Source organism: Myotis brandtii, unplaced genomic scaffold (genome assembly GCF_000412655.1).
Source record: "Myotis brandtii unplaced genomic scaffold, ASM41265v1 scaffold794, whole genome shotgun sequence".
Taxonomy (NCBI): Eukaryota; Metazoa; Chordata; class Mammalia; order Chiroptera; family Vespertilionidae; genus Myotis; species Myotis brandtii.
The window spans coordinates 2,101,856-2,125,506 of record NW_005371198.1 but is presented as its reverse complement, the minus strand read 5'-3'; the positions used below and the strand labels follow the sequence as shown (position 1 = coordinate 2,125,506).

The 23,651-nt window shown below is 34.6% G+C and overlaps 1 protein-coding gene across 3 annotated transcripts; it reads right to left on the bottom strand.

Moving 5' to 3' along the window:
* Positions 1-362: 362 nt before the first annotated feature.
* Positions 363-23,566, bottom strand: TMEM167A (transmembrane protein 167A). 3 transcript variants are annotated; one of them, XM_014531206.1, is made up of 5 exons: positions 23,459-23,566; positions 13,465-13,574; positions 9,534-9,568; positions 9,297-9,349; positions 4,144-4,227 (listed from the first exon to the last, which is right to left on the bottom strand). In XM_014531206.1, exons 1-5 carry the CDS (start codon positions 23,459-23,461, stop codon positions 4,189-4,191), a joined length of 240 nt encoding a protein of 79 aa, XP_014386692.1. In that variant the 5' UTR covers positions 23,462-23,566; the 3' UTR covers positions 4,144-4,188. The 3 variants fall into 3 exon arrangements, with proteins under 3 accessions (XP_005883681.1, XP_014386692.1, XP_014386691.1); XM_014531205.1 differs by lacking the exon at positions 4,144-4,227 and adding an exon at positions 8,345-8,448; XM_005883619.2 differs by lacking the exon at positions 9,297-9,349 and having other exon boundaries at positions 363-4,227; positions 23,459-23,560.
* Between the last annotated feature and the right edge of the window lie 85 nt (positions 23,567-23,651).

Here is a 23,651-nt window from a genome sequence, read left to right as displayed (position 1 = left end):
TCTTGACCATTAATTAAAATATGAAGGTAAAAAAAAAAGACATTTCTCTTTTGCCATCTTACTCAAAAGATGTCAATTTCAACTTTTTTTTTTAAAAAATATACTTTATTGATTTTTTACAGAGAGGAAGGGAGAGTTAGAAACATCGATGAAAGAGAAACATCAATCAGCTGCCTCCTGCACACTCCCCAGTGGGGATGTGCCCACAACCAAGGTACATGCCCTTGACTGGAATCGAACCTGGGACCCTTGAGTCCGCAGGCTGATGCTCTATCCACTGAGCCAAACCAGCCAGGGCAATTTCAACTTTTTTAACCTTTAAAGAAACTTTCACTCATCTGACAATAAAAATTAGGAGGCTCTTGAGAGTTCATTTTGATCTTTATTATACACCATAGGCATGAGAACTAACCAAAGATGATTAATTGTACTCTTAAAATCACAGGAAATGTATTTCCAATTCTCCCCCTTTTTTTCTGACATTGGAGTGGCATTTCAGATAATTTGGGATTAATTTAGGGCAAAGTAAAAGACACCATGAAGGGCAGTATACAAATGACATAATTGTGAAGCTATTTCTGGAAGCTAGTGTAACTTGCTAATTGTTATTGAGAACATGGCTGCACAGTATCCACAACACTATTAGAGTTAAGTTCTCACTTAACATCAATAGGTTCTGTGACTTCCAATAAAACGATGTATAGCAAAAGCAAGTTCACCATAGGCTAATGGATATAAACTAGAGTTAAGCTCCTAAGGCATCTCATCAATATTATAACAAAATGACGTTAGTTGTGTACTTGCTGTGCTCAGCTACTTATCTTCTGAACATCTATTGTTACTGAATACCAAGAAAGTAAAGAGCAGTCTTTCCATTCTTGTTTTTAGCTTCCCATGATCCAATAACCTCTCACAGGCTTTGAAAAGAGCATTAAGTCCTTGCTTACTGTAAATATTTTTTTGTACACCCAAGAAATGTCTGCTCTTGTGCTGATGCGTGCTTTAACAATCATGGCTGCTTTGGCATTGATGGAGTATGGGTGACTAGGGTTCTTAAAAATACTTAACCTGGTTGCCTTTGCTATATATACTTAGCAAGGTGAGTCTCTGAAACGTATGCTATTGTATTCCTGGGCCAATAGATATGTTCAACCTTGTTTATATATTCACCAAGGAAGGATTTTTTTGTTGACTTTTTTTTTTTTTGGTTAGGCAGGAGGGAACACATATTGAGCTTCAATTTTGAGGTAGGTAATAGGAAATGAGAAAAATATACACCCTCCAGGATCTAACCTCTGCTTACCTTTCTAGGCTTGTCTTACTAATCCCCAGGTGGCACAAACTAGGTACTTATGGTCAATATACCACTGGTACCTTTGCATACTGCTCTTAAATTCAGCTTAGGCATTGCTTCTTTGGAAGTTCATATCCCTGACTGCGTTGTCACCCTTATTTTCTTCTAGAAACCTGGCATTATCTCAATAATAAATGCTCTTTCACCCACTACTACTTTATGACTACTGGAGGGAAGAAAATGTGTACTTATCTATCTTTAGTGATAATATACTATATGCTTCTTGAAAGAATAATGAAACACAAATATTCTATTTACAAATCCTAGTTCTTTTCAAAAAACTAAGCAGAGATCTTAGTTTTATTTGTGATTTTGTAAACTTGGAGAAGTTAGTTCATTCAAGCTTCTATTTTGTCCTAAGATAAAACTAGACTGTTCTGCATATCACTAAGATGAAAGAGCCTATTACGCATTGCTTATTACTATTATCCCTAGCACAAAAGGGCTATTTGGAATTTGAATATGTAAGAGCATTCAGGATAGTGCCTCCACCAGCAGCACAGGCACTGAGGAGACACTGGACTTGATTCTAAACTTTAAGCCACAGAGGGAATTCAACACACTATGTGGCCTTCTGATTGACTATCTTTTAAGACTGCTTAGAAAGAAGACATGCCCCTACCATTGGCAGAGCTGAGGCCAACCAGGAACTAACTATCAGTACAAAACAAATTCTAGGAGATGGAATAAAGATTCTGAAGCCAGGAAGGTTAGGGAGAGTAACTGAACCTAGTAATCTGTGAACTGCAGTGCCCATTATGCCATCCACCCCCTCAGTAAGACTGTGAGACAGCAACAGTCCATCTGATGTGGAACCTGATCCTTATTCCTCTTCTGCATCTTACTATCCCACCAACGCCACAAAGGGAATATCTGAATATTCCCTAGGCTTAAAACTACCTACACTGCCTTTTGGGTTATAGAATAGGATTCAGTGGTAAATTTTTGAAAGCAATACATTAAAGAAAATGGTAACTGCCTTTATTCATAGAATCCTGTGTCTTTCTCCCACCTCCAAAACAGCTTATGTCTCAAAAGGTCAGAATGGCTGGGGTCAGAAATAAGTTGCCTCCCACTCTGTTCAGAATCTACACAGAGTTCAAATTTTTATATATTACCAAAGATTTTCCAAAGAAATTATTGCTTCCTCTATCTTCCACCTACATCCTCCAAAATGCCAAATTAAAGAAATGTCTTAGAATTGATTATCTAGAATTTTCATCTTTTTTTTTTTTTTTTGTATTAGATTCATCTAACATATGAAGTTAGTTGACATAGCTTTTGGAAAGCCTAGTTGGCAGCAGAGTTGGACAACAGATGGATAAGAAACCAGACCCAGAAAGGTGACTTACTCTGCATGTATATATGCTGACAAAAGAGTACTATTTTGGGGATACCCTGAAAATCCATGACCTAATGCAAAGCCCAACAGAAAGTTCAGAATAGGAACAATTACCATAACCTGATTCTCTATCTAAAGCAAAATATAACACTTTAAACCAGGTTTAGATAGGCCAAAAATGTAAAATAAAATATATTGTCAGCTTACAAGCAGCTTTTATCTTTTGAAAAAAGAAGAAAAAGAAAAAGCTGGCAACACATACCCAGCTTTTCTTAGATGTTTCCTAGAATTCTTTCCAAGTAGTTTAATTTTTAAAAAGAGGTGGTTTTCAGATCTATGTCTTGTTTCTGCAGAAAGCGCTACTAGCAGACTCATTTTAAAATAATTCTCTTTTCTTTTAAAAATTTGTTTTCTTTTTACCTTTATAGGGAGAACAATTAGCTGAGAATAATAACTAATTAATACTATATATAATGGGAAATTTCTAGCTAAGATGGTCCATGGATCAGTAGATTTGAAAACAATTAATCATCACCTATTAAGTTACATAAGAGATTCCAGTTCAAGTTGACAGACAAACATAAACCAGATTCAAAGTGCTGTATTAAAAAACAAAAAAAATACAGTTTGCATTTTAGGGTAATTAAAATAAGTGGAGACCTGACTCTACACAATACAGGATTATCATTTTGTAATTGTTCTTTTAATAATAATATTGTAGTTTTATTTAGAGAATGACAGCTGGTCAAATTTATGCTTAAGACATTTATCCATACTTAACCAGAGAGGCTGCAGAAGCGACTACACCAATCAGCTATTCTAAATCCTTTCACGTTAAATATGAACACTTTCTCAATACTACTCAAGTCACATCTCATTTATCTTTCTCCTTAGAACGGCATAGGCTTATTTTAAATAGTTTGAAAACCTGCTATAAACTACAGAGTTCGTTAAGAGTAGAGGTACTCTGGTTAATGCTCAAAATGGTGTGGCCAGAGGTAAAGCAAGTATTATTAAATATGATGCAACCCTTAGCAACACAAATTGAACCCTTTTTTTTCCCAATAAAAAAGCTAGTTCAATATACGGTCTCATTCCATAAAGATATATCACTTCCAAGTCACAGTGAAAGGAACTTGAATAATTTACCAAATTTTTCTACTATGTGCCTTAGAGATACCTCACTAAAAACTGGTATTGGACACAACGAAATGACATTTGCAGAATGTAATATTGTAGTGACAGTACTGAGATTGATTGCTACAAACTCTTTGAGTATTAAATAGTTACATCCTAATTATATAGAACATTGGTCCAATAACAAAATAGAGAACAGCAGCTGGGAATTTATCTCATTCAATGTTGAAACAAAGTTATCCATTCTTTGCATTATTTTCTGCAGATAAGTCCCCCTTTTATATTGAAATCTGATGGCAATTAAATTCAGGTATTTTTCCAAGCTACTGCATAAATAGGATGCTGAAGGCCATCACTATACAGCATACTGCCACATAAGGACTCTTCCGTTCACCTGTTGGAAACAAGGGAAATATTCAAGTTGATTAACTGAGCAGCTAACAGATATGATTCGGTTATTATTTACTATTGGAGAAGAGTACATAAGAATCAAGATAAAGTTATTGTTATGAAGTCCATATATTTTGAGGGTGGGTGGGGAAAACAAGAACTAGATGCAATATTAAAGCAAGTATAGCCCAGCCGGTGTGACTCAGTGGTTGAGCATCAACCCTTGAACCAGGAGGTCACCAGTTCAATTCCCAGTCAGGGCACACGCCTGAGGTTGCAGCTTGATCCCTGGTGGGGGCCATGCAGGAGGCAGCCAATTGATGTTTCTCTCTCTCGCTCTCTCTTCCCCTCTCTTTAAAATCAATAAAAACATAAAAACATTTTAAAAAGTACAATACAGAATGCACAAACTAAATCAATTTATTTCTAAGAGCACCTCCTTTTCACTCATTTAGAAAATCTTCAATGCACCATTCCTGTGCCAGAGTAAACCCAGATATTAAAAAAATACAACACTGAATGTAGGACAGAGATCCAAGAGAAATGATTTATCCTCAATTAAGGCCAAACAAATATTGCTTAATTTTTTCTGCAGAAAGGGAAACTTCCATAAAAAAAAAATTCAACATACTAATTTTAGCCATTTTTTTTCCTCATTGGTAGCAATTTGTGACACTTTTAAAAAGGAAAAAGAAGCATTTGTGGAGGAAAATGAACAGAGGGTGATCAATAAAAATGCATTTTAAGAATGGGCATAAAATAAGATGCTTAATAAAAAACCTATTCGAAATTAACAGTTTCTGAGATGAATTTCTTATCAAACCTTTTATATGTTTTTTATAGTTATGATTACTCTGGGTCAGAAATAGAACTTAAAACAATCACTTCAGTATGAGTTGATTTTTATATGTGTTTATTAAGGACTGTTTATACTGGGGTGACTTTCCTTTGCATGAAATAGACCTAGAGTTGGCTTGTGAAATGGTGTTGCAAACAGAGATTTGTGATTGTGAGTTAACTCAAATTCATTTTATTCTTTCCTGTTTCTTTAGCAATTGCAAGGATGTACAATTCCACAAAGCACCAGGTATTTATGTGCTGCCTTGAGGATAAGAAAGGATGAAGAAAGAGTGATGTGCTACTTCTAGAAATGATCCTGGGTTTGTACCGGGACCTTCTATGGTTTATACATCACTCACTTGTGTTTTTCTATGATGTTTAAAACCAGCACTTTTCTAGTAACTAGGTTCCTTATTTCATTTAGCAAGGTCAGTTAACTACCTCAGAAAAACATCAAATTTGACCACACTTATCTAACTAAAATCCTCAATTGAGCTCACAGTCTTATTGTTAGTGAGTATACATCTTTGTGTCTGTTCAATGAGAATAGTCATAAAAGATATTACATACACACATAAATAAAATAAACATTTGGTGTTTTTCTATCCATAGACATTTAATGGACTGTTTCCAGCTAAAGGAAAATCTAGAGAGAATAGTGTTTTCACAGTACCACTACCTCAACTAGAAAAAAAATTGCTATTGACATTTTGGGCTAAATCTCCTTGGGTTATCATTTTAAGCAATGCTGATTTTTTTGATGGTACAAAAAACTTGTTATTAAACAAAATTAAAAGACACACAGACTCATTCCAACATAAATTTCAGGTAGATTCCATAAGTAAGCCTGTTACCTTTCTTGGGGCTAGAAACTCTCATTGTCCAATAGTCTTATTAAACACCCAAAAGAGAAATTAATATTGTCCTAAATTTTCCATCTGCTGGAAATTAATTTTTGAGGAAGTTCTCCTCCTCATTCTCTAACTTAGAATGCTATAATTTACATATGGGTTTCATTTTCCTGTTTTTAATTTTCTTAAAAGAGATTGCCATATGGTAGAATTAAACATCTTTGGTTGAACTTGGGTAAGATCTTGTCTGGTCTTGGTTCTGTATACGTGAATGTGAAACAGTTGCTGTAATGTGATGTGTAACATAAGATGATTTGGCTGGGTCTTTTCCCATTAAAATTGCATCCTTTACTTGTGGATATATTCTGTGTCAAGATAAGAGGAGCATGTGTTTGAGAAAGCAGCATATCAGCATCAACATTTTTTAAGTCCCTTTGCCAAAATGAAAAGCTAATGCATTTATAGAATTGGCAAGAAGTAATACGTTAACTGAACTCTTTAACCTATGAGAGTCATGTAATCGAGAGGAAAATAAAAATAATAAATGAGCAAGCAAAAAAAGAAAAGACAGTTTATTTATTTATTTTTTTTAAATATATTTTATTGATTTTTTACAGAGAGGAAGGGAGAGAGATAGAGAGTTAGAAACATCGATGAGAGAGAAACATCGACCAGCTGCCTCCTGCACATCTCCTACTGGGGATGTGCCCGCAACCCAGGTACATGCCCTTGACCGGAATCGAACCTGGGACCTTTCAGTCCGCAGGCCGACGCTCTATCCACTGAGCCAAACCGGTTTCGGCAAGGAAAGACAGTTTATAATTAGATATAAAAATAGATGAGACTACAGGAAAGCATTAAGCTACAAACTGAATGTCCTAAATTTTTAGCTATATTTTCAAGTCATAATTATGAGCAAAGGAGTTACCTGGGTTGACTAATGAATGAAGCTGAACTTCTCTAATTTATTACATAAAATGAATTTCTAATACCTTAATATTTTATTTCTGAACTAGAAACTTAATAATACTGAGATGAAAGCTCAGCCTCCTAACTCCATACTGTATTTACTTTTACCAATGAACATTTAGAATTAATTACTTTAATGCAGTGACATTCTCTCTATTTTCTCAAACTGTCTTGCTCCATTATGTCTCTCTTTGAAGTTTACTTGAAATACTCTGACCACTCTGCTCCTCAACAATATTATTTTTTCTTCCGGGTGACTTGGCTCTGCAGCACACAGCCTGGTTTATATATATTTACATTTACCATTCGCTATCAGCATTAGCCATCGATGGTGCTATTGTGTCTCTTTATCTCTCTCCCCCTCCCCCCTCTTTTAAATATATTTTATTGATTTTTTACAGAGAGGAAGGGAGAGGGATAGAGAGTTAGAAACGTCGATGAGAGAGAAACATCGATTCAGCTGCCTCCGGCACACTCCCCACTGGGGATGTGCCTGCAACCAAGGTATATGCCCTTGACCGGAATCGAACCTGGGACCCTTCAGTCGCAGGCCGACGCTCTATCCATTGAGCCAAACTGGTTAGGGCTTTTGGTTATGTTTGAAGTGCGTAACATTTCTACTATTTCAGGGCTTGCAGCTAGCTGTTGAGCATGACTGAATGCCAGATAAGTCTGTACCATAAAGCTCTGTAAATCTAGGCTGGGTATTCTCTACTTCAGCACTATTGACATTTTGGGCTAATTCTGTTGGAAGGGGCTGTCCTATGCATCACAGGATGGTTAGCAAATCCCTGACCTATACCCAGTATATGTACCCCCACTCTAGTTGTGACAATCCAAAACATCTCCAGACATTGCCTAATGTCCCCTGATTGACAACCACTTATCTAGGCTATGTCTGTGCTTTACCAATCTGAGGTCAATATTTCTTACCAAAACAAGATTCTCATGTCTATCAATGTTTAAGAGAGAATAAAGCCCAACAAAGAACACTGAGGAAGAACAGTGTAACATGTTAAAAGCACAATGAATTCTCTGAATTTTAAGTTCAGAGAATTTAAAATGTATGTGTCAATAGTCAACATATTAGAATGAGGGCTTTGAAAGAGGTACTTTTCTGTGAAGCTCTTTGTGCTTTTACTATCGTTTTCTACAGGAAGAAACCTAAAAGGCCAAGGAAATGTATAATCTCATCATAACAGATTTTTTGTTTTAAAAAATAAAAGGACTCTAGATAATTTAGTATTATACTTACAACTCCCACTGTGAATAGGTTTTGCCTATCATTAAAAGCTCAAGGGAGAAAAGTTGCTCTCTCAAAATTATTTCAATGTTAACACCATATGGATCTTGGAAGATGCTTTAAAAATTTTCAAAACTCCTACAATTAATTTTTAGTCCTTACTGAGAATAGGTTATGTCTATAATTATCTTTAGATACATTACATCAATTTTTAGGTCTTCTTTAAAAAAATTCTAAATATTGTAAGAATTCAGTTTATATTTTTCAATCTTTAATAAATTTTGGTTCCTGTTATGGGCCATCTTCTAGAACTTTCACATCTCTGCAAAGTGACAATCAAAATAAAACATAATACTTTAAAGGGAGCACAGCTTATATAAAGGAGATGATTCTTAAATTTTCCATCCTATCTAAAGGAATTAGTTTAGGGAATTCAGGCAGTTGTCAGATTGGCTATTTTCTTCATTATTCAAGCCTGACAGTCTTATGAAAAAAGTAGTATTGTATAAATTCAATGTTAGAAGAGAGTATAAAAATCATTTTGTTGAGGGAGTCATATAAACAATTTTAAAGAGGACAAGAAATAGTCATTTTTTCAGTTGAGGTGGTATAAGTACCAATGCCCCGAAGTAGTTGTTTTTGGAACAAGCCATGTTAAAACAGGTATAATCTATTATTCAAGAGTACTGGTGAATTACAGCAATGCAATACATTTTAATTCATTCACTACCAATCATTTGAGAGTCTACTATGTGCTGCTGGACACTGTGCTACATATTATATAGATAGCTGAATAAGACAAGAGTATATTATCATCTAAATATAAATACACTTAAGATGCTACTCATCTTATGAAAAGTTAAAAGATAACTACATTTATGTTAACTTAGTCAATCATAATAAAGCTCAGCTATGTCCATGTGGGTTTAACAGACAAAAGTTAATGTTTTCTAAAAGCAACAAATAATACTCTATGACTTAGCATAGGGCAATAAAATGATTATGTTTAGGTAGTTACTCAGCAAGCCTTTTATTGATGGGAAAGTCATCCTCAGTTATCCAAATGGTACACATGATACAGAACAAAATGCTCTCTACTATAGGCATATGTGCATAAAACTATACATATTTGTCTAAAATCTCAAAACCAGGAATGCGCAGTATTTATACCTGAATTTTAAGAGAGACTTTTCTCATATTCACCAGGTATCCACCAAGTCTAGCTTTAAAAAACATAGGGGGGAAAAAACAGAAAAAGAATTCAGAGAACTCTACAAACTTTTACAAAATTGCAAAAAATTAGGAAGCCTGCACTGTAAAAACTGACATTTGATTTGTGTGAATAGGACATAAGTAAACTGGCCAACAATTTACTGCTGAAGAAAGGAAGATTATACAGACACTTACCAATTCTGGCGCACTTCCAAAATATACCCAACAATCTGCATAGAAGAAAAAAGAAAAAAGTAGCTACTGATTACTGGGAAAGATAAATCATTCTCTCAGTATTATAGAGAGAATTCATTATATTAGTATTTTAACTTTTGATGCTTTGCTTCCAAACTGAAATTAGTTTGATATTAAGTTACTTATGTAGAAAAGTAGAATACAATAACTTAACCACTATTAATGTATATAAACTTACTAACTGGAATGCATGTGGTGTCCTAGGTTAAACCTACTGTAGATTAACGCAAAAGTTGCAAAAATTTGCATAAGGGCTTACTATTTTGTCTTTTAAAATGCAGCTCTATATTTAAAGAATTTACAACCATGAACTCCAGAAAAAGCATCTATAAAACTATAACATTCAACAAAGAAGAATACAAAAATATGTGCCTATTTTTTCAATATAAGTAGAAAATCCCAGTTTAGGGACAATGTATATGAGGTAATTAAATATGGCAATTTAAAAACACTTTCTGGAAATAAAAGAGAATGCAAATGAAGATGTCCATTTCAATTCTACAAATGAATATATTATGATTAAATACATATTATATGTATATATCACTTATTTGACATATAAAAAGTACCAATGTAAAAAAAAAAGCAATCAAAGACATTCAATGAATAGAGATATCAGAAAAAATAAAAACACTGTAGATAACTATTTTGTTGGTCTGACAGAATAATTAATGGTGTTGTGCATGGTTAAAAGTTAAGATAAATTAAAATTACTTATTGTAGAAAGTTAGGATCAGTGTAACAAAATCATGATACTTAAATTCCAGGGAAATTTATATTACCCTCTTTTTGCCCAAAGAGATGTCTGGTTAATGAATCATTCATTATATTCGAATGATTAAGACTGAAAGAAAATACTGGTTCAATTAAGTTCTAAATAGGTTCTTCCTCCTCTGAAGTATAATAGCTTCCTGACCTCAAAGCAAAGTCTCTTACTTCAGATTAAATGAAATGGGTAAAAATAGAAGTTATTTTGAAGGATGGACATTCTGACAGGTGAAACAATTTTGCTATAAGAATAAAAGGACAAAAACTATATATACTCTTGAATGAAAGTAATGAAGGCTAATAAAAGGGCCAGATTGTGCCTAAAATTAATCCTACTTAACTGGTTGCTTAACTGTGATTAAGTTGAGCCATTTATCTCTTTAATAGCATTTAGCACTCAATAGGGTTGTTAAAAGGATTAAATAAGTTTTTACTCAGCAAGTCTTTAGAACAGTGACCATGTGCTATATTCAGTAATACAGAGGCTGCTAAAGGCACATGTGATAATAACTTCAGATATCACTTAAAATCAGATTATATTTCATAAAAAATGGAAGACAATAGGTTAGTGGTCTGTAATGCCATGGTTCCTTGATCCTAAAAACCTATTGATTATAATATACACTATTGATTTAAAGCTACTCTGCTTGTGGGACTCAGGCAGGATACCTGGAGCTCCTCCGTGGGAAGCTTAAAGTCCCACAGAACATATAGTCTGAAACCACCTGATCACAGTCAAGGTCTTTTCAGATATAATATTCTATGAGTATCATCAAATGTGTATAGCACAGCTGACATATTAAAGTTATTCAAATAAAATAAAAATTCCCAACTTGGCCACTGAGAGATGTACCACTGCCACTTTGGCCTTTATTAGACATATTTTCTTCTTAGACATATTTCTGTATTATTCCAAATGCTATTCATTAAAACACAGGAATTTTAATAGATGGTAAAAACCCATACAATTATGCTGCTTAGTTTCTATGGCTCTGAGCCCATAAGTATAACTTCTGATAAAGCTATCAAGTCTACGAAAATAGGAAACAAGACAAAATAGCAAGCATTTTTCTGCTGCTTTTTATTTCTGTTATCTGAAGCAGCAAAAAATTAAGTTGTTATTTCCAACAGTGAAGTCATCAAGAACTAGCTTTATGCAATCGACCTAGACTCTCAACTTAAGCATGGAATACTCACTGTAAAGATATTTATTGTAACAAAAAAAGACAATGGTGTATAAATTTTTCTGCAGAAAATATTTTATAAACAAATCAAAATAAAATGGGGCTTAATATTTATATAAACAGAAAAGTTTTTTTAAAAAAGCTTCCAAAGAGTTGACTATCAACATAAACTTTAAAGTGTAAAAATATGCATGTTATTTCTTAGGTCTTCTATGTAGGAGAAATATACTACTACTCAACCTCTACTGTAAGGTTGGCAGCCCTGAGAACTCCTTTTATGTAGCATGTTATGGAGGTATTCCTGCTCCCAAAGGAATGAGGAACAGACATATTTCCACATGCAATCTACTTTCTTCATAATAGCATCAACATATTCTATTCTACTATTATGTGATTATTCTTTAATGAAACAAACACTTAAAAGTATAACAGATAGAAGTTAGTATTATATTAGAAATCCAAACAATGGATCAATGAGAATGTTTACTGGTTTCTACCATATGCTCTAACTATAAGTAATAGTTGGGGTTACAGAGGAAGGAAAGGAGGAAATAAAACTGGTTGGGTAAAAAGACTTCACATGCAAGTAAGAAACAAATACAATTAAGCAATTTCAACAAATGGACAAAGTATTAAATTGAGTGCCGAAGACGAAGTGCAATAGTTTAGAAAAAAAGGAATGACAAAAAGACAATGTCTACAAAGGAAGTGGGGCATGGTCATAAAAACTGATGGACAAATAGCATCTGTTTTCAACTATAGTAAATTAAATAAAATCCCTCAGGCAAACAGAGACAGATTATCAGTTTATTAGAACAGGACTAACTATTTTCAATATTCAAAACTGGTTAGTGCTCTATTTATTTCTTTACAAATGTTTAAACAACCCTAGTAAATAAAAAGGGTTAAAAAACACACACACAAATAATTTAGAGAATGGGATGTTTGGATTGATATTAATTAGGACTCCAAAGATAGAATAGGATTGAAGGAAAGAGAGCAGAAATTATTACTCTCATGGTTGAATATCTACCACTTGGCCTTTTGTAGAAGTTTTTATTAGTGGAAGAGAAGTGTTTGACCTTTCAGGATCCTAATTTGGCCTTTATCTTATCTTCCTGTTAAAAACAAAAAGGTGCTGGAGATAATTATTCTTATGTGAAATATTCTATTATTTCATCCTTTTATTTCTTAAAATCATTAAGTGAGGTACAGGCTCCTATCATGAAAGGAATAAGACAATTATTCATAGAAAATTAACAAATATATAGGGCAAAGAAAACAGTTTTTACCACATGTTCTCTTTTTTTAATATACTCTCCTTTTGGTTAAATTCAACATGTATTTCTGTATTATGAACATTACACTTTAACATTTAATTCTGTGTGTTATGATACTAAGCTCAAATTTTTTTTTGGGGGGGGAGGGATAATGAATCTAATAATTAACAGGGATGTGACATGCCCAAGAATGTTTAAGTAAATAAATTTCTTCAAAGATGTTTACTTTATGATATAGACTGGGAGTTCATATGATTAGAGCAGTCTTAGACTGGAAAATATCTATATTATTATTTTTATAGAAAGTATGCTTACAAACTTTAATACTTTCAAAATGTGATAACCAATTTTACTAATTATTCTATATTCTTAATCCCAGCAAAAAAATATGTTGCATCTTTTAAATATACATATTTTTCAATCTAACAAATTTCAGGTCACTTCTGATATTTATCTTTTTATTTAATAAGATTCTGTGAATATAGTTTGATTTTTAAAACAGAGGAAGAAAATAATGTAAAAAGTTATTACAAAACTAAGCTACATATAGAAATTAAATTGCTTAATGACGTTTAGAGTAATTTACATTCAATATCTATAAGAATTAATTTGGGTGATTAGACATCATTAGTAACATACCCAGTTTTATTTCTGTCCAGGAGGCTGGGTGCCATGGATCGGATATAAGCACAGGTACATATAAGCAGCAAGATTACAGTCAACAGACTCTGAAAATTGAAAATGGCAGACTAAAAAGAGAAAAAGAAAAATTAATATCAAAAGAAAACCTGCATAGGCAAAATATGCCTGACAAGTCCATATAAACAATCGTATTTTTTTCTTCAAAAAGCCAAACAGAAAAACATGTCTGAGAACACTTAAAACCAAAATAGTAAGGTATTCTGAGAGTGTACATTCTTCTTTAGTCTTTGGGCTAAGGGATGGAGAAGATGTAACAAAAATTCTAAATTCAACAACTTTAAAAACACTACTACAAAAAAATGTCACAAATCCAAAATAGCTCATCAAAGCTGAATCAATATGTAATTAATACAGATGTTCTGGAGGCCCAGACTACATGTAGGACAAAGAGTCTCCAAGCTCTACCAGTAGCTGGCTACATGATCTCAATGGAATCACTAGTCTCTGTTTCACATCTGTAAAACTGAGTGGAGAGTAGGGAGATGGACTAAATGTTGGCTAAAGTTTCTTTCAATTCTGAAATCCTTTTAGGATAAGGATGCTTTAAATTTAAGCAATCATGCACCGATTCATACTATGTTATTTGCTTTTGGTGAAAGAAAAGCACTTGATCATTTACTGCTGAATGTTTAAAAGTTATTCAATAAAAATAACACAGGAAATCGTAAGTTTCCAGTCATAGTAAAAGAAAGGTAGACTTACTCTATTCAAAATTCAGCTCAAGCATTATCTTTTCCAGGAAATCTTGGACTCATCTGCTTCCCCTCTCCTATTTCATATAGAATTCTCCTTTCTGTTCCCATAGCAAACTGATATACATTTATTATAATACTGAATGGTCCCTGAAGAGTGGACATTGTCTTATCAGACTCAATTTCTAGCACCTAACACACATTAGGAACCAAATAAGGGATGGTTGAATAAATAAAAAGTGCACAAATGCTACTGTATATATAATAAACCCAAAAGAATCTAGTGAAAAACAATTACAAGACCATAAAATAATTAAGTAAGGTGGCGGGGTACATAATTAAAATATTTAAATCAATAGCCTTCATGATTATATCATCAACCAGTTAAAAGACATAATAGAAAAAAAAGATTTCATGTACAATAACAAAATATCTAGAATAAGCTTAATATGAAATGCTCAAGATTGGCATCAAAGAACAAAACTGACAAAACCTTAAGACATAACGAAGAACATAGAAGTAGAATGAAGTGCTATACCTGATTCTTATATTAGAAGGCAGTATCGTAAAATTAATCTGTAAATTTAAAGTGAACTTAATATCAACAAGTTATTTTTGAAATAGAGATAATTGATTTTGAAGTTCACATGGAAAAAAAAGGCCAGAATTCTAAAAAAAGAAACTAGCCCTGTCAAAAATTGTCATAATACTTTTAACCTTTTATACATTTTTAGAATATTTATAAACTATTCAAAACATTTTTTAAAAAGATACGTTATTTACCAATATCCTTAAGGACAAAAAATGATTACATACAATGCTAAGTGGTAGGAAAAGCAGCATGCACGATTTCACAATCATATGTTTAGCTATGTAAAGCTTTATTCAAAAGTATAATGCAGTGATTATCTCTGCAAGGTTTTTAAACCTACTTCTCAACTTTTTTGGATTTCTCAAACTTTCTAAGTATTACGGTCTGAAAAAGGTAAACAAAAATCTTTTGTGTTATTTTAAGTTATTTTTGTATGGAAATCATTTTTTCATAGATAAAGAGTAAATTTAAATATGCCTTTGTTTTAATTGAATTGGATTTTAATTTTGCATTGGTGAAGACAAGTGATACACATTTTATAACTTAAACAGAGTTAATGGATGAACTCAGGATCAATTCTAGATAGAAAATAATAAATATCTCACAATGCTTACCTTCCAAAGATCATATTTTGAACATGTATATTGAACATACATATCAGTATGTTGATAAATACAGTATTTGATAATAACCTCATGAAATATGTTTCCTTCCAGCCAACATAACTAAACATATATTTAATATCTACTCTGGGGTATAAGGCTAGATATGGGATTTAAAAAGTATATAGCATGATTCCTTTCCTCCAGGACTTTACAACAATTGATATTCACTGAGTGCTTATTTTAGATTATCTTATTTATCCTCATATATATGTTATGAATACCCTTATTTTATACATCTTAACTGAGGTATACAGCAGTTATAATAGGACATGTATTTTCAAAACTAAATAGCAATTCGCTGTAGCATATGTGACTACTGAGCCATGCTGACAAAAAAGTGCTGTTTTCATAAAGGAAAGTCAGGAAAAGCCTCAAGGAGAAAGCAGGAACTGAATCAAACCCTGAAAGAGCATAATCAGATGGGCAAAGAACAGAGAGCAGGCTCCAGAAGAGACCGAAGCATGTAAACCATTCCACAGAATCAGAAATTTGCATGTTTGGGGAATAATGCACAGATTTATTGTATTAAGCAAAGGATTTATGTAGTAAAGTGGCTGGAAAATAAATTCGCAAAGAAGCTTTATCATCTTCCTTAATGGAGTACCTAAATTCATGATTTTGCAATGTATATTTTTTCCTTCCCTGAATGTCTTGTTAAAGAAACATGCTTAAATGATATGCTGTCTGGGATTGGTTTCTAAGTAATCCAGTGTGTGTGTGGTGGAAGGAGTAGGGTTGATGAAATGCTGAGTATATGAGGCTTCATTGTGCCCCTCTTTCTACCTTTGTATGTTTGAATTTTTCATAATAAAAGATTTTGAGGCACTTAGAAACATGGCTATTATTAAAGAAGTGGGGTGTGTCATATACATGTGTATATTAAACCATTTAAAAAATGAAAATCATTTACAAGTATGAAATATATAATACATACAACTTTGTTCCTGGGGTTTATAAACCCTAAAATTTAAACAAATAATCTTAGGTGGTAAAGTCTTTGAGATGTACTCAGACTGGTTTAAAGTGTTTCAACTTCTAGACATTAGTGTACCACGGCTTAGCCTGCCTAAGCATTCCTCTTAATGCTTAGCATCTGTTGGCCACTGATATAAAATGTTAGTCTCAGGGTTAAAGGAAACAGATGTTCCTGCTCTGTAGAAAATTAATTGGGATTTTAAATAGGGAAGTGTTATTAAAGAAAAGGGAAGAAGCCAAGAAAAAATAAAGCATATCTGACCACAAAATAGAGGGAAAGATGATAAGGTGGTAAAGGAAGTAAAATTCATTTACTGTGTTTAATTTTTTTCAGATCTTTTAAATCATGAAATCTTTTTCAAGGTATTCTGTATTTTCGCACATTTCCATCTAGTTTTGTCTGCCTGGGGAACTGACTGAAACTGGTCTCAACTCAAGAAGTACCTCCTGTGAAATCTTTCCCGGCCCCACTCTCCACAACAGTCAGGATCTTTGACATGTGTTACACACATAGATGCCTATGACAGTACCCATCAAACTGTACTGTAATTGTATCCTTTATTTTATTGGGGTTCTTATTCACCCCGGTGACTATTAAAAAAAAAGGGCACAGTAGTCACTGAAAAATGCTGAATGAACAGGAACTTGTAAACAATCACAAATAATATCATTTTAACAAATGCAAGAGCATACTTAGATTCTAAATTAACATTGCACGTTATTACAAAAAAGTGTAGATCAGACTGCTCCATATTGTTTACTTAAGAGAAACCTCCACATACTCCTTTGCATTTATATTTACTTGTCATTAATACTTGGAAAATCCAGAAGGAAGAAGCAAAGATCATGTTTATGTTAAGGGCACAGGATGTAGGGTAAAATAAAGGCCTGAGGTAATTTCCTTTCAATATTTAAATCTTTTTGTATCACAAACTGGAATTCAGAGAAAGTTCTATCAGGCAGCCGGTGATTGCATATGGGACAATGTGTATTCTTCTGATTCACCTAAGAGGTCTCGATGACTAAGTGGGCAAGCTGGCTGGCAGAAAATTCTAGAACCTCAAAGAATTCTCCAATCTCAGGTTTACCTAGTTTTCCGTGAGGACACCCTGTGACAATGGCAGGGGGTTATACAATGCATGCTTTCCAGCTTAATAAATAATAGCTACATGAATTAACACTAAATAATGCACATGGGAACTAAGGAGTTATAAACTATTCCTTCCGGAGGCTCTAAGGAAGAATCTATTTTCTTGCCTTTTCTAGCTTCTAGAGGCTGCATGTATTCCTTGGCTAGTGACCCCCTGACTTCTGCAGTCACTTTTTGTGTGACTTATGTCCCTCCTGCCTCCCTTTTACGAGTACCCTTGTGATTAAATCGTCCCTTCTCTCTCCCCATAATTCAAGATACTCATCCCATTCCAAAATTCTTAATCAAATATGCAAAGTTCCTTTTGCCAAATAAGAACATATTTGCAGGGTTTCCTTTTGTGTGTGTGTTGTGTGTGTTTGTGTTTTGCGTGTTATTCTGTTGACCACACCTACAAACACTTCCTTTTTATGAGGTATCTCAATGACATTTCCTAGATGCACGGTTGCTTGGGCACCTGGAGCATAAACAACCTCAAATACAGTAAAAATGGTAACCCTTGACTTTTGACCATTACTCTCACAGTTGTGCTTAAAAAAAAAAAAAGGTAATGGGAAATCAACTATTTTCCTCCAAAGGCCCCTTTTATTATCCCTCCATACTCCAGACCTATCACACTATGCATAGCTAATCAGAGCTTCTAAAATACTTCACATAATCAGTGTTATTGTACTGAATTAATTTATCTAAACCAGAAGGAAATCAACGTGATGAGTCATTTACTTTGTATAATCTCTTTAAAGTAAATCATGATTTCTCAGTCCATTTGAAATAATGAAAATAATTTAGATTTTCATTTGGCCACCACTACAGTGCATGAAATCATTTATCAATGAATAGACAAACAAATTGGTCAATGCAAAGCTTAATGTCCAAACACGAAATTATTTGCAATGTTGATACATCTTTTTAAAATTTGCTATACTGAAGTGTTTGAAAAGTTAGCAATACCTATTTCAGATACTGTTTTTGTCATTTTATCTATGCAGATATAATTTCTTATTTTTGGAATCATTCCTGAATGTTAATGCTAACTGGTCACAAGACAACGCGGGTCTGCACACAAGTTATCTACTGAAAGATCAGCAAGATGTTAAAACTAGTCACTGAGTTTGAATATAAGGACAAGAATTCAATATAAAGTTTTGTTTTTAGATGTATAAATAAAAAATACTTCTAAGTAAAAGAAACCATCCGAAACATTAGGAACAGAGGAAAAAAAGGAAAAGATCCCAGCAGTTTAAAGGTTCAAATAAAGAAACAATGAGAAAAAGCAGCAGATATATGCATACTAATATGCTAAAGGGTGATTTGCCCAGAGAGTGCTCAATGACTGGTTGCTAACCATAAGACTTTAACTAAGCCTATAGTATTTTCATTAGTCCTGGATCACTTAGGCTACAAGTAGCTTATGTCTTTATTTTTAAGATTATTAAAATATTGTTTAATCAATTTGTTAATTAAGGGCCTTCTTTATGCTTAACACTGCCTGAGAGCTTTAAATGTTGACTGTTTCCAAAGTGGGAAACACATTTTTATTAACATATTTAATTCTGCCAGTTTAATTAAAATTCACTTTAATCAAGAACTGAATACCTAAGATTTAAATTTAAAAAACTCCAAATAGTAGCAATTTTACTTACTTTAATAACTACTGCTTTTACACAAAACTAAAGTCATTTATCCCCTCTCTGGGGGTCGAAAGAAACCCAGAGATGACATTCCTGACCTAATTGTGTTACAAAATTATACAGCACTGGAAAAGTGGGTCAGCACTTTATCATTTACAAATCTAGGTCAGGTCAGCATTTTCCAACTAGTTTGTACTTGTAAATTCATATGTACCACTATTATTTCTGAAAATGGAAAACATGGAAATACAGGGAAAAATGTAAGCCTGTATGTGAATATGCAAACACATACACAAATACTCCATTTACCCCAAATAATTGACTACAGGTGACTGAAAAGATTTTCACTAATACATAGAAATATTTAACATTTTCTTTTAGCATTATTAGAACATTAAGGTCAAGCTATCTTAGTTTAATTTGAAACTCAGAAACCAGGATTGCTTAATGCTTCAATGCTAAGAACACACCAGCTTCTCTGAGTACCTGTGGCTAGTAAACATTAGGATTATTTAATGAAATAATCCAAGTGTATAAATTTATCCTTGGGTAAATCATCATCTCTAAGCATCAGTTTAATTCCCTTTGTAAAGTGAGGAAGCTGGACTAAATAGCCATCTGATCTCTCTGGACCTGTTTCAAAAGTATGGACTTTCTCTACTTACACTTTCCATTTAAATTAATAACTTTCATTGCTATGCATAAAACTACAGTCCAGATTAGGAGCACCCCAACTCTGTTCTTCACTGGCAACACCTTCAAAATTATTTTCTTATTTATCCTTTCCTTTAACCTAACTACTATTGTCAAGATTTGAGGCATTCAATCATATACTACCTGGATCACTGCTTTTATTTCTAACTTGGTCTCCCAAATTTTAATCTTCTATTTTAATATACCCTCTGTTTTATTACCAGTTGGTTTTCTAAAATGCACACCATTCTCTTCCCTGCTCCAAGTCTTGTACCAGGTAAACAATTAAACATCATCAAAATATAAAGTCCTTAGTATGGCAAAAACCCCTTCAAGATCTGGCCCCAATCTTTCTAGTCTCATTTTTCATCATTTCAGTACTTAACTGCTATTGCTGCCAGTTTCCAAGCAACTATCCAACTTGATGCCCTTTGGCTCTGTAACTGCCACTTCCTTTATCTGTTATCTAAAGGATAGATATGTCCAGCTCCAGCTAATGATTCCTTAGTCAGTGGTTCTCAACCTTCCTAATGCTGCGACCCTTTAATACAGTTCCTCATGTTGTGGTGACCCCCAATTTCATTGTTACAAATTGAACATAATTAAAGCATAGTGATTAATCACAAAAACAATATGTAATTATATATGTGTTTTCCGATGGTCTTAGGCGACCCCTGTGAAAGGGTCATTCAACCCCCAAAGGAGTCTTGACCCACAGGTTGAGAACCGCTGCCTTAGGTAATCCCTAATCACTCTTGAACATACAGGTCAGAGCATTATCTCTCTGCAGCAGTTCCCAGCCAGAATTACTCATTTTTGTGTTTCATTAGAACTTTTGTGCTAATATTCTCTCTGCTATAAGATGAGGGAGAACATTTCGCACCCCTTCTCTTATACTCAGTTTAAATATAAAATATGGGCAAAAGCTCCCACTCTGCAGTTTGTGAGCATTAAATGAGAATATCTGTAAGTCACCTAATACATCAACAAATAAATGAAATGAAGATCAACTTCCTTAGTGTAACCAAGAAAAGGATGGGAATTGGTAATGATTTTGACCGTCTGGCTCAGTCTTTCCACTACACAGATTGTCTTTCTAAATATTAGCAGATACCACATGGAATGTACTTATTTAATAGACTTTTCCACTGGATTGTGAAGTCCTTGAATACACTGAGCATGTCTCACATGACTTTGTATTCCAAACTCTCATTCATTTGGTGTATTAACTTTAATTGACACTGTGATGTCAAGATTGAAAGATCTAGTCTTCACTTCGAGAACTCTGCCAAAAGAGGGGAGAAATATAGGCAACACCTTTTTTTGCTGTTTTTCTTGCAATAAGTGCTATGCTAGTGGGATACTGGAAATATATACGAGGACTCTGGATGCCCAAATGGATACCTAAAAGGAGCAGACAAAAATAGGACAGGGAAGGCTTTTTAGGAACAGATGAAACTTGAAGTGAATCTTGAAAGATATAAAAATTTAGGGAGAACAAAGTATTCTAAATTTCTAAAAAATATTAATTCTTAAGTGGTCTACTTATCATACTGTTTATGCTCTGATAGTTGTAAATTATTACTGCTGATAAACATTTTATGGCCTTTGAAAAGCATTTAAAAAAGAATTCATTAAAATAAGGTAACTCGGATTTAAGTCATTATCACTGGGTAACTTCATAAATACACCAAGTTTAGGTGCAAACTCAATGCTGACATCTGAAGCTCATAGGAACAGAGCAGAAATGAAAAATTAACCACCCGGCAGTCGTTTCTATTATCCACCCATGTCTGACTGGCATATTACATATGAGTGACAAATAACTGAGACATTTCATCCCCTATTAGGTTGTTTCTATTAACAACAAATGAAGACTTCTGGCATCTGGACATTAAAATAAATTTGAGTTCTACTAGGTTGTACAACCCCCAAGCACATCGATCTCCCTGTCTCTGACTTCCTTCATCTACTCAGAATTCGTTGTGGGCTTGAAAGAAGACAATGCTTTTAAGCTTGAAATAAGACAATGCTTATAAACTTCTTGGAAGATATACAAGAATTAAGAGTAACAGTCTCTCTACTCTTTTTAAATTGAAGGAACCAAATCTAAGTTAAATGACAGCTCACTAATGACACTCTTTCAGAGCAAGTGTATCCACCTTACCATTTGGTAGGTGGAGAAAGAAGCTGGACAGTACCCTTGTCCAAGGAAGGAATAACTTGGGACAAACTGCTATCTCCTCTATAAGTGAGTGGTAAATTTCTCCAGGGAAGAGACTATGACTTATGTCCTAGCTATAATTAAAGTAGCTAGCATAAAGCTATAACAAGTAATACGTTTTCCATTAAATGTCTAAACGTTTTCTGCTGTGGGAACTTCTGGGAATACAAGCTTAGCAACTATTGCAGAATAGCACTTTGGGCATTGTGGTTGCTTTTGATTCTATTATAAAGGCAGGCATCCTTTCCCCCCAAATATGCTCATAACTGCAACATTTGGCACGTGGACTTCATCATGAGGGCATGAAGCAGAGGCTTTTGGCATTTTATCATAACACAGGTACAATGCCTCACACAGAGCTTGGGTGCTTGTTCTTTTACTACTGACACTGCATCTGTCCTCTGTCCATGCTGGCTTTACCTCCTTTTTTTCAGGCTGAAGATGTAAGCATTTCCTTTGCAAACTTTTGTGATTTAATTTCAAACTTTTCTAAGAGGCCCCCACTAGCAGATGAATCTGCAGTAACACAAAATAACACATACAACCTTAAAAACGTGATGGAAGGAGAGGAAGGCCTGAGGCCAGAAGAAAACCCATCTTTGCAGAAACCTCCAATCATGAAACCTATAGTGTGTAAAGTAGCATCCTTACAGCGGTTCTCAACCTGTGGGTCGCGAACAATGAAAATACATCCTGCATATATTTACATTACGATTCATAACAGTAGCAAAATTACAGTTATGAAGTAGCAACGAAAATAATTTTATGGTTGGGGTCACCACAACACGAGGAACTGTATTAAAGAGTCGCGGCATTAGGAAGGTTGAGAACCACTGGTTAGAGAATCAAGTAGGAGGGACCTAAAGGCCCCTAATTCTACAGATAAAAAGTCAGGTGTAAAGTTGGACAACAATTAAAAATAAAAGATCTGGATCAGGAGCATAGGGAGAGGAGAGCAAAGTAACAGATCAAACTCCAGAAGCCATAATGTCTCCAAGGGTCAAGGAACACCAAGAGTCAAACCAGCACATTTCTTCGAACGAGATCAAGAAAGTGGCCTCTGAGAACGGGACGGGCTCCAGACCCCAGGGTCATACTTGGGGAGTCGGCCCCGGTTCTCCCGGGTTGGGCGTGCAGGGGCCACATGGCTCCCGGGCCTGTGCAGCCCCCGAACCCCGGGAGAATTAAGTTAGTGACCCTAGGATCCCTGGCCCGCGCTCCCCGGGCCGCCTCCCAACCCTCGAGCCCCGATTCGGGGCCACCGCCCCTTCAGAAAGCTCAATCACGACCCCACAGCCCCAGTTCTTACCATAGTGAGGCCGGCGAAGCCCCAGCCACATCACCCTTCCGGGCCCAGGGCGGAAAAGGCGGGCCCACTGCCTGCCGGTCTCGCTCCTTCCGGCCTTCCGGTTGGGCCTCTCAGGGTACCGCCTCCTGAGCCGCGCGACGGAGAAGGCAGGATAGGCTTCTCTCCACCGGAAGAAGGCGGGAGTTAGTGACGT

Excerpts from the sequence above, each read along its gene's own strand:
- TMEM167A (XM_014531205.1), bottom strand. Across the intron at positions 9,350-9,533 it reads TTGGAAGTGCGCCAGAATTG|CTAGACTTGGTGGATACCTG; the intron begins GTAAGTGTCTGT and ends TGTTTTTTAAAG. Across the intron at positions 8,449-9,296 it reads AAGTCTCTCTTAAAATTCAG|AGATGTGAAAGTTCTAGAAG; the intron begins GTATAAATACTG and ends GTCACTTTGCAG.